At 52.1% G+C, this 17,213-nt stretch overlaps 6 protein-coding genes across 6 annotated transcripts; 1 reads left to right on the plus strand and 5 right to left on the minus strand.

The window, feature by feature from the left end:
* Nucleotides 1-145: 145 nt before the first annotated feature.
* Nucleotides 146-1,608, minus strand: BDW74DRAFT_148305 (uncharacterized protein). The gene has a single exon (XM_073723680.1). The coding sequence runs from the start codon at nucleotides 1,546-1,548 to the stop codon at nucleotides 472-474; it is 1,077 nt and encodes a 358-aa protein (XP_073586688.1). The 5' UTR covers nucleotides 1,549-1,608; the 3' UTR covers nucleotides 146-471.
* A 2,435-nt stretch (nucleotides 1,609-4,043) lies between these two features.
* Nucleotides 4,044-5,069, minus strand: BDW74DRAFT_148307 (uncharacterized protein). The gene has a single exon (XM_073723681.1). The coding sequence runs from the start codon at nucleotides 4,844-4,846 to the stop codon at nucleotides 4,424-4,426; it is 423 nt and encodes a 140-aa protein (XP_073586689.1). The 5' UTR covers nucleotides 4,847-5,069; the 3' UTR covers nucleotides 4,044-4,423.
* Nucleotides 5,070-5,814: 745 nt separating this feature from the next.
* On the minus strand, nucleotides 5,815-7,431 carry BDW74DRAFT_166542 (uncharacterized protein; the record flags this gene model as incomplete). The annotated part of the gene is made up of 3 exons (XM_073726575.1): nucleotides 5,815-6,326; nucleotides 6,521-7,251; nucleotides 7,310-7,431. The coding sequence occupies 3 exons, from the start codon at nucleotides 7,429-7,431 to the stop codon at nucleotides 5,815-5,817; spliced, it is 1,365 nt and encodes a 454-aa protein (XP_073586690.1).
* Nucleotides 7,432-10,819: 3,388 nt separating this feature from the next.
* BDW74DRAFT_166543 (protein kinase domain-containing protein) lies at nucleotides 10,820-12,792 on the minus strand (the record flags this gene model as incomplete). Its single annotated transcript, XM_073726576.1, has 2 exons — nucleotides 10,820-10,957; nucleotides 11,131-12,792. The coding sequence occupies 2 exons, from the start codon at nucleotides 12,790-12,792 to the stop codon at nucleotides 10,820-10,822; spliced, it is 1,800 nt and encodes a 599-aa protein (XP_073586691.1).
* A 1,675-nt stretch (nucleotides 12,793-14,467) lies between these two features.
* On the minus strand, nucleotides 14,468-15,810 carry BDW74DRAFT_148320 (uncharacterized protein). The gene has a single exon (XM_073723682.1). It carries the CDS (start codon nucleotides 15,648-15,650, stop codon nucleotides 15,105-15,107), a length of 546 nt encoding a protein of 181 aa, XP_073586692.1. The 5' UTR covers nucleotides 15,651-15,810; the 3' UTR covers nucleotides 14,468-15,104.
* On the plus strand, nucleotides 14,634-15,045 carry BDW74DRAFT_114206 (uncharacterized protein). The gene has a single exon (XM_073721862.1). It carries the CDS (start codon nucleotides 14,733-14,735, stop codon nucleotides 14,988-14,990), a length of 258 nt encoding a protein of 85 aa, XP_073586693.1. The 5' UTR covers nucleotides 14,634-14,732; the 3' UTR covers nucleotides 14,991-15,045.
* Nucleotides 15,811-17,213: the final 1,403 nt, after the last annotated feature.

The raw sequence follows: 17,213 nt of genomic DNA on the forward strand, positions 1-17,213 counted from the left end.
CCAGTATGCCGATTAGGGTCTAGTGCGGGTACTATCTTGACCGCCCGGGATCTGGCTGGCAGTGGCATGAGCCCTTATCTGCTCCGTCTTCCGTCCTACGTAGGATAGTTCATGCATACTCATTCAGGCAGTAGGATGATCCAAGCTCTGAGGTAGAAGCGAATCTGATTTGTCTCATAATGGTATACATATATCATGTCTATCAAGCTAGCCACTCATACTTGTAATCGTCCATCCAGCCAATGCGTAACAATAAAAGCCAAAGCGATAGCAATCCGGGTATTATTCGTGTCCAATGCATGTCAGTAAACCCACTCTTATATATCCCATACTAACACCAGAAAACGCCATTCAATGAAGACCCCCTTTTGTACCGCCTAAATCACTTCAAAATAAACAAGCCAAGGGGTGTGGCTAGTGGGTCGAGGTTGGTTATAGGTTTGTAGCCCTTGCCACTCAATATAGTATTGCTTAGTGAGATCGGCGAATGACAAAGATGCCGAGCTCAATCCCGTCTCGAGGCTCCATCTCTTCACCGTATGGTCTTTTCCGGATACCATCCAGTATCTCACTGAGCAGCATGGCGGATGTGACCTCCTTGGTCTCCAGGCGGTGGTAGCTGGATGTGTTTAACGTCGTCGACTTTGACGCGGGAAGACGTCGGCTATTTTGCCAGTAAAGGCTGATCACCTCCTTCATCCGAGCCTTGTCTTGGTGGATATACCACTCTGACCAAAGCTTGCGATCAAGGCGTACGCTACCTTTACGAGCGTCCACGAGGTTGAATCGTGAGGAGGATGAGCTCAAAGCACCACAAAGTTGGTCGAGGTTTTCCCGCATGGTGTCAAAGTCGTCCATGTGAGCGACCGCTGAAACTTTGCCGAGGTACCGACCAATTTCTGCTGATAATTCGTTTACCACGACGAGCTGTCGCAGTAAAGGGTCAAGGATCGGTCCGAGATACTGCGACTTGAAAGTCGAGGCTCCTCTTCTGGTGGGGTAAATAAAAAGCATCGATCCTCCGTCGGGGGAGAGTTCACTCAACCGGTCCACAAGAAACGACGGTCGGCTAGGCGAGAAGAGGTCTTTATATTCTTGGACCGACGAGGGGGGTAGGTAACGTTCGAGGACAGAGATGTGGACACTGAACGGGGGCACGATCGGCATCGGGAAATGCGGCGTCTTGGTTTGAATCGGGCCTCGGAAATCGTGATACGCAGAGACCACGGCGGCGCTGGAGAAGACCGCCGTCGGCTTGAAATAGTCATCGGATGGAAACGACGAGTGAGGCGTGCTGGGAGGGGAATGCGGGAGGTTGGAAAGACTAAATTGTTCTGGAACTGCGTGGGTGACGTTGATATATGGGGATTGCCCATGTTGCAAATGATGCTGGACTGCTTGGACAATGGAGCAAAAGACATTCTCATTGATCTCTGCACTCGTCGGTTTATCCGCGGGGCACGGGTATGGCAGCATTTGGTAGACGATTTTGGCGGCTTCTCCTCGGGCATTTGAAAACGGTAGGGACGATACTGAAGAGACACACATTAATTCTGATTCATCGTGCAGCCTACCAGAAACTTACCTATCGTCTGTACGCTGTTCTCGAGCCACGAGCTATCGTCGCAATCCATATCACCGCTAGAAGAATGAGGACTTCCACTAGAGGTTGAAGGTGAGATATTATCCGACGGGCTGCCGAGTGTATCTGAATTTCCCCTTCCAGCAGAGGTATTCATGTTTGGGCCTTCATCCATGGCCATTAGGCCCGGGGCCCGGTTCATGTGAGTTTCGAAAAGTAGCATATTGTTACGAGGACTCCAAGCAATGTGATCGTCGTCCTCGGGAGGTGTTGGGGGTAAGGTTGCGGGATAGTCGCCCTTGTCAGTTGAGTCCCACGCCGATGAAGAGGACTCGGTGGTTCCGATTGTCAGCGAACTCGACGCGGTAGAGATTCTAAGGCGTGAGTCGAGAGAATGTGTACGGAACTCGGCGGATCGACTATAGGATTTGGTGACTGAGCCAGCGGCGTCGAGGGATGGAGGATGTAGAGCGGCGTTGTTACGGGATAGAAAGCGGGTGACTGAAGATGGCTTGGTTATTACCGAGCCCTGTGAAGCACGACGCTTAAGTCGGCCGGAGCCTCCGCTAGGGGACAAAGCGGTCGGAGTGCGTTGGTGATGTGAGTTGGGTGAAACTGGTCGTCGATGGGCGTGCGGTTGGTAATCAAGCGAATTCAGGATTCCTTGAGGCGATGAACCGGCGTCTGTGGATGCATCTGATGTGGAAAGGTCTGGCGAGAATGCCGAACGCATAACAGGGTTATATCGCACTGTTGTTGAGGCAGATGGACCAGGGCCATAATACTGCGGAGAATACATAGAGGATCGGTCGGGCTCAACGGGCAACGGGCAGGCAACCGAAAGGATGGCACCCGAGAACTCGGACACGGTCGAAGTAAGTGGTCAGGCAAGTCTGTGGGTGGAACGATGGGAGAATCGTCGGTCGCTGGCAGGTGATGAGAGGCCGAGAGCTGAGATAGGAGGGCGGGGAAGGGCGAGAGGTGGTTAGGGAAGATGGAATGAAGGGAAAGGGAGGAGAGGAGAGGAAAAGGACAGCGGAGAGCGAGGTGGTGAGAGAGTGACGCTGATACAGAGTGAGACGGTGGAGCAGAGGGAGATTGGAAGGAAAGAGAAAATTGGGACTTGAGGGAGAGCGAGTCTGAAAGGTCTAGAATGGCAGAGCGACCATCGCAGGCATGACACTGTCGTCTCGGCTGCCAATCGTTCTAGACCGGCGGGCGGGAGTCGATGACACAACACAGGCCCCAGCAATTCCCACCGCGATACTCTGCTGTGCTGCAATCACCAGAGTATCCTATTTGATGCCGATTATATTACTGCGATTCTGTTTCGAAGGCTCGCTGGCCTCTGCCCAGCTCACAGCGAAGAATCTGCACTAAAATAGCAGCCAGGGTGAGGCCGGGCAGACGCGTGGTCTAGGCCCATACTAGTGGCTGATCCAATTACACGGACCTGGCCCCACCTCTCTTGCTCTTGCTGCGAGTGAGAATGAGCGCTCCTCCACCGTCTTACACGGAGAGTCTCATGCTAGCTAGCTATGCTCTGCTCATTATTCAGGCTCCGAGAAGGTTCATAGTAGTCGCTGCTCAACACCACAGCTATCCATGCACCGCAACTGATTCAGTTCCAGGTCACGGAGCTGGGTCAGCTCACCCGAAAGCTACCTCCCAGCGAAACCTTGGAAAGCCACAACCACATCTAACCTTGCTATCAGTATTTGCTTTTGCGATACAACCACGGCATCCTCCTCCACGCATCCCTTGATGATTGATCCCTGGTCTCCGAGTCCGACCGGCATACAAAGCAGGCGGATGTCCACCAGGGGGGCGTTTCCCAGCTCTGTTATTGACGCATCCGGCGCTACTGTACCTCATCTCTTTGACTCTTTGTCCTACCCGACGGGCCCCATCTTGCAGCTACCCGTGCACATTCAGCAAGAAACCTACAAACGGAGAATTTCCCCCAATCCAATCGCCGCAGTCCTCATCGAGAGGCTTAGAACAATAAAGAGAGTGGACAAAAGCAAGGACGCGGAAAAAGTAAACATGACAACTGCGAGTGAGAAAGGTCCAGAAACGGGCGATCTCCAGCGCCACGGCAAACCAACAGCGTAGAGACCCATCTCGATCTGGCCGGGTCTCAACCTCATTGCATACTGGCAACGTCCATCAGCCTGATCTCGCATCAGCAGTAATAGTTCAGCAGTCTCTCTGCCGCCGATCGTTGGGATCAAAGCACCGGGCAGATGCCAGCAACCAGGTATCTCGACTCATTTGAGCTGACCGTATCTACTTTGCCTTCTAGGCCCTGGTCGATATCCAAAAGTACATACCCCGGCAGCGACAGTGGCCAGGGCAGGCTGTCACCGACCCTTTTATCCCGGTCAACTGCCTACCTGACTCCAACCCAACGAATCAATCAGGCAGGAAGTACGACAATCCCCATAAGCAGCACCGAATCCGAGACCCTGGATACGGCGGACACTCAACTAAACCCAAGGTCGGGTACCCAACGGACAATCGTCCAAGACCAGGTTGACGTCGAGACTTTGGCGGCTTTTCGCCTCCAGCGCTCCACCAGTCAGCCAATTAACAAAAGGCGCTCGGTGCACGTCACCTTATTGGCCGATCGACATCCACAGCCCGCATTCGGCTCTGGTCTGGAATTCCAAGCGTCAGGACGAGGGCCTGGCTCCCGGCGGCCCTGCCCTGCCTGACCATCTGCCGCTGTTTTCCGTGCCGTGACTCCGTGACGCTGGATTGCCCGTTTCTTGAGGTTTGGTCAGCTCATTATCGAGGATGGATGGGCTTTCGTTGCCTATATCGCCGGATCAGGACTAGCTATGTACTTATGTACCTTGTTAGTCGTTTGTCCCCGGTCTGTCTAGCTCTAGCTTGCCGTCTACTGCAGAGGCGTTGTGCCGCTAATCCAAGGATGCAGCTACAAAGTACGAGGCTGCGGACGAACCAACTAAGGGCAAATCCTAGGCCAGGGGTCAAATCACCCCTCTCTCGTGTCTGTATCTCCGGAATCCTCTGAGTCTGCCTAACCCTGGCCTCTCTCCGTCCTCCCGCAGACTCCGAGACGCCCGCCGCGCGGAGCACGTAGAAGAGGATACCGGATCGGGCAAGATGCATTCCCGATGGGAGGGGTTGTCCCGCCCCCTCATCTGCTAAAACTGCTACGGAACAAGTACGGAGTATGGATACTACTACTGCGCCCATGGAAACTCGGTGTAGATACGCTGAGGACATTATCATCATCACATAACATAAAGAAGCCTACTATGTGTCGGTCAAGGCAGTCGGATTTCGATTCCAATGGTCCAGCGGCCCAGCCCGATACATTCGTACGCCGTGGTCTAAGCGAGATGAATATGACATCTTCCTCGCCGCATTCCATGGACTGGCAGTCTGGCATACATTGCTGAAGACCCGCCCCTTAGGTAACCGCCATGTAAGTACGTTGTTTCCCCGCGGAATCCGCAGCTGATATAACCGTACACGCAACAACCGTGGACGAGCGGCGAGTGCGAGATTACAGTAAGTCGGTTCAATCCGCTGCGTGCTGGGTATACCTCTACTCTTCCGCATGAAATTCTTATGGTAGATGCTCATGCGCCCTGCCGGTGGACTACAGTGGATAGCATCGCGAATGGCCCGTATGCACTACTAATAATATCCTCGCTACCGACTTGACCACATTATTCAGTCATGTACTCCGTACAGTAGTTGTGGTGGATTACTGTTGGACCGTGGCCTGAGACTAACAGTACGTGCTCCATAAGGGTCTGTTAGTGTTGATGCCCCATTCCCGCCTCTCGGTCTCACCGCAGGTACCCATCCCCGCCGAATGTCTCAGATTGAGTTGATTACTATCGAGATTTCGAGATTGAGATCGGGTTGCGTAACCTGCGTTATTGTGGGTAGGGCACAGGGCTAAAAGCCTAGGAGTGCGGAGCGGTAAGGATACGGGTTTCAGATGTTGGCTACATTACTGAAAATTATGATATGGCGATTATATTTCTGGAGAATGAGATTTAAGATTTCAAGTTGTATTCATCTTGTTGTTTCAGATATGCTGCAGTGTTGGCAATGCTATGCTCCTTTCTCATGTTGAGAATGTTGCTATTAACAAGCCCTTCGATCATGCGATGAGACAATCTCTTTGACAGCACAGTCCACCCCAGTTTCACTTCTTTCGGGCGTGCGTAATCGCCTCACCCACAGCATCACTCGACAATGGCATCCACTTCAATCTCCACGAGCATCCTCTCATCCACAAACCCATTTCGCACAACCAGCATTGTCGCCGCCGCTCCAACGCCTGGCTGGCTTTTCCGCCCCAGGATCTCCGTAAACCCCTCCCCAACGGCGGTGCAGTCCTCAGGTCGACTGACAAACATTCGCACGCGTACCACGTTCTCTGCTCCCTCGCCGCCGAGTGCTTGCACGGCTTTGAGGCATTCTTGGAGCGCCACGCGCGTCTGCAGGCGTGCGTCGTCTGGAAAGAGGATTTGCGGGGCTTGAGCGGGAGATGCGGGGTCGATTGCGGTGGTGCCGGAGACGATGATGTGCTGACCGTGGCGGACGGCTCGATAATAGCCAATTCGTTCCTCGAACGGTGATGATGTTGAGTAAAACTGTTTGACGGGGACAGTTGAGGTCGAATGTTTTGAGGCCATTTTGGTGAGTTCCGCGATGTTTGTACGAAAATGACTTCTTTGTCGGCCATGAATATAAGCTAGTTTGTAAACTAACGAGGGCCATAGCGATGAGTCATTCTATGACTCACGCTTTCGGATTTCATAAAACCCGAATAATCCCTAGGAAGTCCAAGAGATTTGGTGTCAAGGTGAAATAACGAAGACTTCTTGGCTGAAGCGGTTTCGAAGTCTCGACCGGCTCAAGAGGTCACAGATCGGCTCCGAGTGTCACCATCCCGTCGGGAATGAAATCTCCGAGTCCGGTCAGCCCGCGATTGCAGACACCGGTTAGCAGCGAGCTTTGAGCGTTGCTTGGAGTCGTCCGCATCACCAAGCGGCAGCTGCAGGCAATCGGACGAGACTGAAGCTGGCATGGCCTGGGGCGAATCGCGCTGAAACCGAAAGTTTGTCTTGTACGACGGGGTAGGTTGCAAACTCAGACACTGCATGCATTGCAGACGGAGCATCTGGATGCCCTGAATGAGCGAGCAGGCTCGATATTCAATATCCGGCCAGCAATTAGCACCCCAAAACGGATCCTCACTAACTGCGGTCTCAAGGGCCTCAAGCCAGAATTCAAAATTGGGCAGCCGCCGACTGGCGTTAAGCAGGCCCGGGTTGAGCAGGTCGCCAGAGAGGAGACACGCCACAGCTACAAAGCGGATAGTGGGCTCTGAATTTAAGACGTGCAGGACTATGCAGGCGGGGCAGCGCTCCGTCAGATACCAATCATGCTCCTCGCTGAAGATGCAATGCAGCCAAGCATACGCATCTCGTGCTTCACCTCGAAAAGCCCTCTCAGGCTCCGCTCCTTTATGGGCGGGCAAGATGCTGACGGCAGCGCGAGACGCCTGGTTATGGAGAACGAACAGGGGTAGTAGCAGGGTGTGGATTATATCACGATGTAGCCGAAACGCCTCCTGGGCGTCTTTGGAGCACGAATAGCGGTGGGAGGAGCAGAAACTGGCAGGGGTCAGCAACTCAGCGATCGCGGATTTCAGTGTCAATTGGAGCTACGAACCTCGGAGCTTTGGAGCCCAATTCCTGGCGCCTCAGGTTCTCCCGGACGGCTCTGAAGGCCTCATTGCGAGCCAGTTTATCGCTCGCGGACCGCGAAATGCGGAAAGGGCAAGGGGTAGACATTGTGATTGTGGTTATGGTTGTGGTGGCTGCGATTGTGTGGTCGATCGATCGGCGGACACCCGGGTTAAGAGGAGGCTTTAGCAGTGGGAATTGAACCCGCTCGATTACAGAGGCCGAGACACGATTAGAGGTGTTGACACGGTTCGTACGTATTGAGTGACGTCGAGTACAGATAGCGAGCTGGCAGGCCAATCAAGGCAGCAGATAACGAAGCTTCTTTGCGAGGGTGACGTTGTGCAGAACCAAGGGTCGCATATCTGGGGTTGGGTGACTGGTCAGATTGATGATTGATCGATAGAAAAAGAGGTGAGGAATAGGAAGCAAGAGACTTTTTGAGGAAACGAGAATTCTCAGGAGGGACGAACAGGAGATAAATGGTCTAGAATGTAGCGATGTCACTCTGGATGGTTGACGACGAATGCGGCACTGTAAGTGGACGAGAGCGACGGGGCAGGGGCGACGATTGCCTCCTAATCAGGTGAGGGGCCCGTTATCCACGCAAGCTCTGTAGATCCGCCAATTTCATTTCCCTTTATCTATTCGGGACATTAAGATATTTTATTTGGATTGTGTGATTGCAGCAGGATCAGAGTCTGGAATGTTTCATTTGCCATGATAAAAATAAACAACTCTTCTTCTTCTCACTTCCTATCAGCTGAAATGTCTTGTTGGGTCTCAGTGTTGACACTGGACTGACTCTGTCTTGGGCGCTACCCTGGCCGACTCCAAACTAACGAGCAACCATTCCCTGGCAGAGGGGCAGATCGCGCAGTCTGGCAGGGTCTCGATCGTTGCCAAGCGTTGGGCTCAATGACGATATCACGAGAAAAAAAGGGGGGCAATTGGTCCAGATTATGTCCGACTCTTGGTCTGCAGACAAGATTTCATGAAAGTGCGATGATCAGGGACTGGACGATTACGTGGTGCAGCAGATTGATGATCCTCACCACATGCTCTCTAATTTCGCTGCCGTTTGTTGAAACTGTCGTGCGTTCATGCGTCTTTCGCAGGGCTGAACTGGTTCGGATCTATGTTTTCCCTCAACTTCTCTCCCTTATCGCGGCGGAGAATCCCGACACTTTTGAACTACTTAGAACGGAGCATCGCGACTTTATCAAGGACTCTACCTAGGGTACTCAACCGCCGCTGTCCAAAGACCTACAAGGCTACACCATGCAATAGCTATCTGTGGCACCCTCGGCCGCGAATCACAGCGTCATCGTTGCGCCTCAATGGAACAGCTGATCCTGTCTTCCACGTCAATTGCTGATAACTATGACTCGTATTGCGTTACCAGCGCTACAGGCAATACTGTCGCACAGACATCACCAATCATCTTCTCCAGTTCTTTATCGATGACAATAATAGCTAAGTCGAGCTTGGAAATACATTATCTCTACCACTTTTTGCCATCTTGCCATCGCACTGAACAATGTCTTAGCTAAATTTAGGAGCCTTCCGGTCTTTGTCCACCTAGGGCTACAACTCCGCTGCTCGGTTAGAAGACCTCTAATTACAACCTCGAATTTCCCCACTCAGCAATCTCAAGATATCAGGACTGCGCTTCGAGGAGAAACTGTGTGTTCGGATAATCAGAGTCAATTTCAAGCTCAATTACACAAGCAGGCAAGCCGATTGGCCGTGGTTTTGACCAGCTGACTCTATGGGTTAATCTCACAGTGACGGGATGATCGAGATTCCAGAACCTCCGACGAGTAGGTCGCCGGATACTCGGGTCCTCGCCGCTTGGTGGGAGCGCTTGGACCCATTCACCTGTCAGAACGCGCGAAAATGCCGAGAACTACTTTCAGCCACTCTGGACGTGGCCCAATCGTCAGGTCTATCCACATGGTCGACATGGGCAGCCATGTGGTCCAGGTCATGACTTGCAGCGGCCTGCCTATAGCTACCTGGGCCGCCGTTTATTATCCTGCTACTGCTGTGGTAGCTTCAAAGGTATTTAGATATGCCAGTCTACCTGCTCGTCTCATTTCGCTCAGCGCCAGCCACCAAGTTTCAAACCTGATCTGTGACGTGCTGAGCTCTTCGATCTCCTTGCAACTAAGATATTGAGGAACACTAACGTCCTGTTTCAGCTGCGTCGCTGTATATGCTTTGAGCCGCTACACAGAACAGAAAAGCGTCAGACAGATGGTTTGCACGTCTGAAAACTCTCTCGGTATCCGCGGAGTCTTGCTGCAGTCTTTTGCGCTGCGGTCCATGCCTCAAGAGTAACGAGTAGCAAGCTGCTAACGCTGAGAGTTTTAGACCACAGAGCATAAACTCTAAAGGGCACCTCCATAACGCACAGACTTGCAACGCAGAATTTTATGCTTACGAGAGCAGCATATGGCCTGTGAATGCGACTGCCGAGACCATGGCATGTCTAGATTGTAACAATTACGATTGTCAAAACGACTGTTATCTCATCAATCCAAAGATCCAATAAGACGCTCCATGTCTACGAATATGTCACTGAGCATGATCATCTCTTCCAATCCTCTGCCGGCCAGGAAATAGTTGACCAATCTCGCATCGTGGAACAAGAATATCCGCCGAGCAGAATTGTAAGCCCGGGCACCCCGATCAGAAAACTAACGTCCCATGTCCTAGTTAGATGAGCGAACTATAAGTAGGACAGTTTTAATAAGGAGTGAGTAGCAAAGCTCATACTCGCACAGGTAATTATGTTTTTGCATGCGGACCTGAAATGGTAAAACTTCTGCATCTATACTCATAGTTCGGCATACACTATCTGGTCAACACTACCCGTGTAGTTCGGTTATCAATTACATCCCATCCATCAGAATTGAATATAAGGTTACATGCACTAGGAGTTGTCAGTCTACGCTGACATGTAGTCTTCTACAAAAAGAGATATTGAACGGTGGATGAGGTAAGATATGAGCTACGCTACATCCGATATTTGATGCACCACACGAAAGAATATACACCGAGACCAAAAGGGATTAAACCAGGACCAGAACCAGAACCAGAACCATACATCACTTCATGAGAATCATCATGCGAGAGATCGAATCAGGACGATGCGTAGATAAACAACGATCAAACATAGGAGAGGAAGAAAAGGAACGATAGATAGTATACAGCCGAATTACACAATAAGGCTATGCGAATGGGTATATGGACAAGAGAAAAAGAACAGGCATGGTGAAAATGAACAAATTAGCCCTTCAGAGACATCCATGGAGTCGCGTAACCCCACGACGGATCGTTGGCGAGCACAGGGCTCGAGCCTGTGTCCGGAGACACGCCGCGCAGCTTGCTAGACTTCTTCCGGCTGAGCTTCTTAGAAGTACTGGTATATCGAGATTCAGCGTCCGTGTCGGTGGCGCATGATTCCGTATCGGAAGAACTCAGATAAGTCCTAGGATGTGATGGCGGCCTCGGACTCAATAGGCCGTTCTCGTCTTGGAACTTGGCCTTCTGCGGATTCGGCGCTTTCTTGGGGACCCTCGTAGAGCGCGAGCGTGACCGGGATCCTGACGGCGACGCCGATGCGATTCTTGGCACTGACAATTTACCATCCTTTGTTGCATGGTCTGGACGCCCTCGACGTCCGGGGTGTATATTAGATGAGCAGCAAAGCGCAACCTTTCCCTCTGCTTTTTTGATCGCATGGGCGAAAAGTTGCTCTACCTGAAAGGCAGACGGCCTGTCGCCCTGCTCTCGGCTAACCATGTCTCGCGACATTGCGAGCATTGGGCGGATGGCCTGGAAAACGGGGTCCTTGCGCTTCTTTGCGTCGCTGTCGAGGAGGGTAATCCAGGAGCTCACTTGGCCCATATTTCGATCGAGATGGAAGGAGCAGTCCGCGACACCGCCACCTCGGCCGGCCGTTCGATTCTTTGCGCCTCGATGACTGGAGAAAGAGGATATCTTCCGTTTGCAGAGATATGTGAAGATATCCAGGAACACGGCGCCCAGCGAGAAAATGTCGGATGCTTCTGGGTCGGTTTGTCGTGATTGCCATACTTGAACCAATGCTCCACCGCCTGTATGTGCAGTAGGGAGTCCGACGGAGTTGAAAATTATAGACCCATGCTCTTCCGAAGAACCTGAGCCGTTGGAGGATGTGATAGACGGGCTGTAGAGTACGGGCCGTTTCATCGAAATGCCGCGCTTGCGACTAGAGCTTCCGTTGCTAGAGCCAGAAGATGATGAAAATCCCATGGAATATCGAGACGACTCTTGGCCACCAACACGTATAACGGTACCGTGCGAAGCAACCGACTCTGCAGGCGGGCTCAATGCGTCAGGGTCCGAGATATGTAAGCTCCTAAGACGGGACAAATTCAATCTTGGACGTTCGCCGGTCTTGCGTCCCGTCCGTCCTCCTGATGGAAGGGTGCTGCCTGTAGGACCGCTGTTCTGGACGCTGATAGAGCGCACCCACCTCTCCGGTGGGCCATACTGATAGGCCTCGATGTCGTCCACTTTGACCGGAGGAAGTAAGGTATCCAAAGCTTCGAATTGGCCGATGAAAATCTTAAAGTCTGCATCAATAAGGATATTGGAAGGGCGGATCAGGCCGTGGACTTGTCCATGAGCATGCAGCCAGGACAGTCCATGCGCAAGGCAGTGCGGCCAATTGACTAATATCTCTCGCCGCCGCTCTTTGGCAAGCTTCTTGAAAGCTTGAGGGGTGTCCGTGAGAAAAGACATGAGATTTCTTTCATACACTCCTGAGAAGAGGATGCATACAGAATTGTCGGCAAAGTAGGAGGCGTAGATAGAGTAGACATGGTCGTGGGCTAGCCTCCTCATCGATCGAATCTCCTCGAGGACTTCGTCTTCTTCGAAAAAGTGCGGCGCACCCCCAACAGTTACCTGAGTTCGCAAGTAGATTTTGCAAACCGCGCCAGCCAAGACGACCCTTTCAACACCCTCCTTTACCAGGGAGGTTCCCGTCTGCAGAACTTCAACCGGAACGCCTTCGTTGTCGGTATATTTGACGTGCTCGCCTTCGCCAATGCCCCGCACGACGAATCGCCATTGCGCTAGAAAAAACCTGGAATCCAGCTCCGCATCTGGATCCTCAGAGAGCTGCAGTCGGTCGATACTGTGGGCAGCAATGGGGAGATCATTGTCGTCAAATGACTCGTCTACCAGGTGAAAGATGCGCCCAGGTATGCCAATATCAAGTAGAATCAGGAATAGCCTTCCAGCTTTGGCAAGGATCCAGTCGAGGTATGTTTCACTCGTCAGACCCTCACCCCAGGGCAGGGGAGCCACAAGGCGGGGCAAGGTGCCCGGCGGCAGGTGCTTGAAAACAAAGTCCGGACAGATAGTCGCCTTGATGCGATCCTCAGGCCACCAGACAGAAGTCAGGGCGGACATACTGAACTCCGCAGATGGGCCCGAAGCAGTGAAGCACGGAAGTGATAGTGAGGTTCAGTACGCTCTGGGAACATTTCTGTAACGAATTAGCAAGGAGGCAAGGAAAGAGCAATATAAGAAGCAATAAGTACAGAGTGCACCGTCAGCAGCTAAGAGAAACCGGGAGAATAGTACCTATGTAGACGTAGTATGCCTCGGAGCTGTGCTTATCTCGTGGCTCTAGGGGAAAACCACCATCATTTAGGGACATCAATAGTGGCAATGAAGGGATGAGCTTTTGTGATTAGAGAGGGGCATATTGGCCAAGAAGAAATGATTTCATGGTCCTAGACTCGAGGCCATGATCCTAGAGGAGATGAAGATCCCAAGCGTGGCAACGGTTGCGGCCAAGGACGCAGAGGGAGCGCAGGCCGTTGGAGGCGATAGATCAGAAGCACAAGAGGCATGGCGTCTGGATAATTGGGTGGGATGCATCGGGGAACAATTGAGATAAGCAGAGGAATAATTTGATTGTTGCGGATTGAGGCTTGAGGCTGACTGGTCATTCGCTCTTATCAGCGGAGGTTACGTTCGGTCACTTGTCAACTGATAAGCCTCTCCTAGTGTCCTCTCTCCATCCCTCCTCTTACTAGACTACATGATGATCAAGACGCGAACTCGATCCTTCTGCGAACCCGAACTTGAGGTCTGCAGACTCCCTCTTCCGGCAGTCCTCTGACTCTAACTGCTTGCTCTTCCAGTCCAGGAAATGCGCGCTCTCAGCCGCCGTCAGCCGCCGGGTTATACCCCTGCTAGCTATGCAGCAGCTCTTATCTTCCCGGCACCGGCCGGCTCACCCATCCAATCTGTGAGGTCGAATCATTGACGGCGGTCGTGGGGTGCCTGATATCGCTCATGTGCCATTGGATTTGAGCCAAGCAAGGGTGGCTTGGATCCTACCGTACCGAAAGGAGGTCGGGTACCTGCCAACCTGGGGGTGTTCCGGTAGTGTCCCAAGTGTCAAGTCCGGTCGAGCCTGCAGCTTCTCTTACTGAAGCAAGCCTGTGACGCCTCTTGACTAGGATGCCCTTCCTTCGGCAATATGTGCGTCAGGGGCGCTTCAGAAGAAGTTTCACCTGCGTCCGAGATCAGTTCCATAATCCCGGAGAATGTGGTGCCCCAGATGCCTTCTCCGGATACCCATCACAGACACTACACTAATGAATGCCATGGCTTGCAGGAAGCTCGGATGCTTGGCTTCTCACATTCTCCGAGGATGAGATTCTGGTGTCTGGGTATTAGGGCTTTATGCAGAGTATCCTCATCCTCAAGCTAGCTATTGCTGGTTGGAGCGCAGATCTATGATCAGTCTAACAGTTCATTGCCTCACCTATGAATCTCGCGAGTCGCGCGTGGAATATCAAGTTGAGTGAGCAATTACCCTATTTGGGCTTTCAAGCACCTACTATTGATATCGTACATGCGGCGCAGCCTCCGAACTTTGACCACAGAAGTGACACCGCGTACGGAGTATGATAGAAACCGCCGGGCCCATTGTTCAGTTGACAGCGGTTCGTCGATCCTCGGGGCTCAAGCTTTACCATGCACAAGCATGGCATCGTTCTTACAGATACTCCGAGGCCGGATCTAAACTAGTCACGCCATGCATGTTCTACAGGTCTTGGATTTCAGTGCACAAACGCATTATTGAGTCTCGTAATCGCGCTCTTCGCGTCTTTCTGCCACGAAGATCTACATATTGATGGATCGGAAGTTCTTCTCATGAGGGCTATTCTGTTATCAGTTCTCCAAGGTATACTCGTCATGCCCAATCACCAGCCCCTTCACCCCACCTTCACATTACCCCATCAATCATATCTCCACTACTAGGAGCCAGCTCACTCGCACTGGCCAAGGGATTATGACCGATAAGTCCCTCACGAACCGCTAGTCCATGTTCCATGTCCGTTCTCCGATCTCCGTCTGATGTCGCTTGGTCAGCGCTACCCTTATCATGCTTCGTCCTCAGTTCCGTCCCCGGAAACTTCTTAACCGCACCGGCAAACTCGTTGTCCTCTGAGCCCGACTTAGGTGTTGTGGTCTTCCTTGTCCCTGTCCTTGTCCCTGTATTTGATCCTGCTCCGAGCGACGTCGGTTCCGATCACAGGACTTACGGAAGTGAACCTGCTCATCACTGCTGTGTTTTCGACGGTTGCTAAGGAAGCCCTCGTGAGCCGCCTTTTCTTCGACCAAATCATCGACCTGTATCCGTTAGTGTCAATGTCTCTTCCGGAACAAGTATTCAGGTTTGCTGCCGCATGTCGCGGCAGCTACTAATCCCAGGTTCTATAAAGATGGAGCCTCCGGATTGGATCTTCCTTATATGAAAAAAGGTACTGGACTTTTGAGAAGCCAAGAACACTTACACACTGCAGCCAAATTTCCTGTTCGGAGCTCCACGCTTTCTGACACCGTGCCAGTTCCGCCCGCGCGTGGGCCAGTTTCTCTTCCTGCTCCATTGTCCATCGACTTCGAGCCTGCTCTCTCACGCCGTCCCAGCTGACCAGTCTTTTTCTCTGTGCATGTCTATGCCTGGAGGGAGAAGGAGCGCTCGTATCAAGAGGGTCAATGTTCGTATCCATGTCGACGCCGACATCCTCGCCGGATCCGACTTCTGATTTTACTTCTGGCTCTGACTCCGAACCTGAATTGTACTGCACGCGGAATGTATGCGGGACATTCGCCCCAGCATTGGCGTCGATGTCATTATTCGCCTCGTTGTCTACACGATCCTCTTCCACGTTTATTCGCTTTGTTTTGAGGAACGGGATCGGAAGACGAAAGACGTACTTGGTTTTCACGCGCTGATTGGCTCCCATTGTGCTGTTGGGGTTCTTCTGTATCCGATTCAAAGAGTATAGAAGGTAGGTGGGTATGTAAGAGATAGATAAGAGATAAGTATATCGAGAGGGTCTGCCAGCAGATCCTCTATTTTGTTTCTTCCGATCTAACCTTGGTCCCAGATCTGGAGGATGAAGACTAACTCAGCGACCATTGACGGGCATGATCCAAGACCACTCTTATATCCTCAATCCTTCTCTTCAATCCCTGCACCGATGCTTTCAAAACAAGGTCCAGACCCATTTTGACTCCTCAGATCTCCGAACCAAGCACCAACTTCGTAAGTAGGTCGGTTGAATTAGCCGCCTTATCCTCAAAAATACCCAGAGACCTGCGTCAACCTCCCAGCCCGACAATATCGACATCCAATGAGCCATCATTCGACTGAGATCAACATCCAATAAAACCCGCTGACTGGTCGATCCCAGACCCGTTTATCCGTCACGTTGCCCCTATCCCTTGCCCATCCCTGCCGCCACAAGCGTAAACAGTTTCCACTAAGACTCGCGCACGAGTGCCCTCTGCCCCATATCAGTCCGTTATTGGCAGGTTAGCCAGCGTCGGGCGTTGGCGCGGGGAAATTCCTTCCTAGTCCTACTTAGTCTTAGGTGATAGCGAGCTTCTGGGGCCGTTCTAGACCGCTGTTCTGGTCGGGGCGCAACTGCATTGCGCTTCCGAAGCCAGGGCTCATGGCTGATGGCAGGCGGTTGTGTAGTAGTCTACGTACGCAGTCTCCATGGTAATATATGATGGGTGTATTCTGTATGGCCGCTCTATCTGCAGAATCATATGCAGACCCGATTATACTCGACTCGACTGCTTGGCTCCATTAAAAACCACCACTAGTAGAACTAGAACTACTACTACTGTCTCAGAAAGCAATATAACGCCAGCAGTCACGTCATAGTCGTGCACTACCGCGTACTCCATAGTTCGTACTTTAGCAGACTACGGACCAGTCTCTACGTCCCACGACGATCGCGGAGAACCGGTCAAGGCGCCAAGGGCGGAAAAGCTGGAGGACGAAGCGAGGCTTACACGTTCTTAGCACCGCTTCCAAGAGTCGGACCTGGGGATAGTCACGGTACAACGACCGAGAAATCGGATCGGACAAGAAGCGATCCGCAGGGTTCGTCAACGTGGCAGGCGGAGAGGTGGTTTCGGTATGCGGGCTTGTGCAGGAGGTACATGTGTTGTATGTACCTACAGTGCTCGTGGATCGAGGACGAGATGTACGTTGTAGGCAGGATGACGTTGTGCCGGCGTGCTTGTGCACAGAGAGAAGCACGAAAGCTGGGCAGGACTGGGCTGGGATGCATTATCTAGGTCAGTTTTCAATGTGATACAGACGCCGCTATATTATCCAGACCAGTCTGGTACAGAGTATGTGAGCTATTTCGGACGGGGACCTGAGTATCAGAAGCACAGAAGAAAGGCAGTGGCAATGGATTTCACTGCAGGCTGGGTGTCCGAGCACAACTTCCGTGCAGGGGAAGAAGAGAAAAAAGAAAAGAAAAGCCAGTTGGGCAGCTGACTGCAAG

This window comes from Aspergillus multicolor (assembly GCF_047715735.1).
Source record: "Aspergillus multicolor strain CBS 133.54 unplaced genomic scaffold BDW74scaffold_5, whole genome shotgun sequence".
NCBI classification, from domain to species: domain Eukaryota; kingdom Fungi; phylum Ascomycota; class Eurotiomycetes; order Eurotiales; family Aspergillaceae; genus Aspergillus; species Aspergillus multicolor.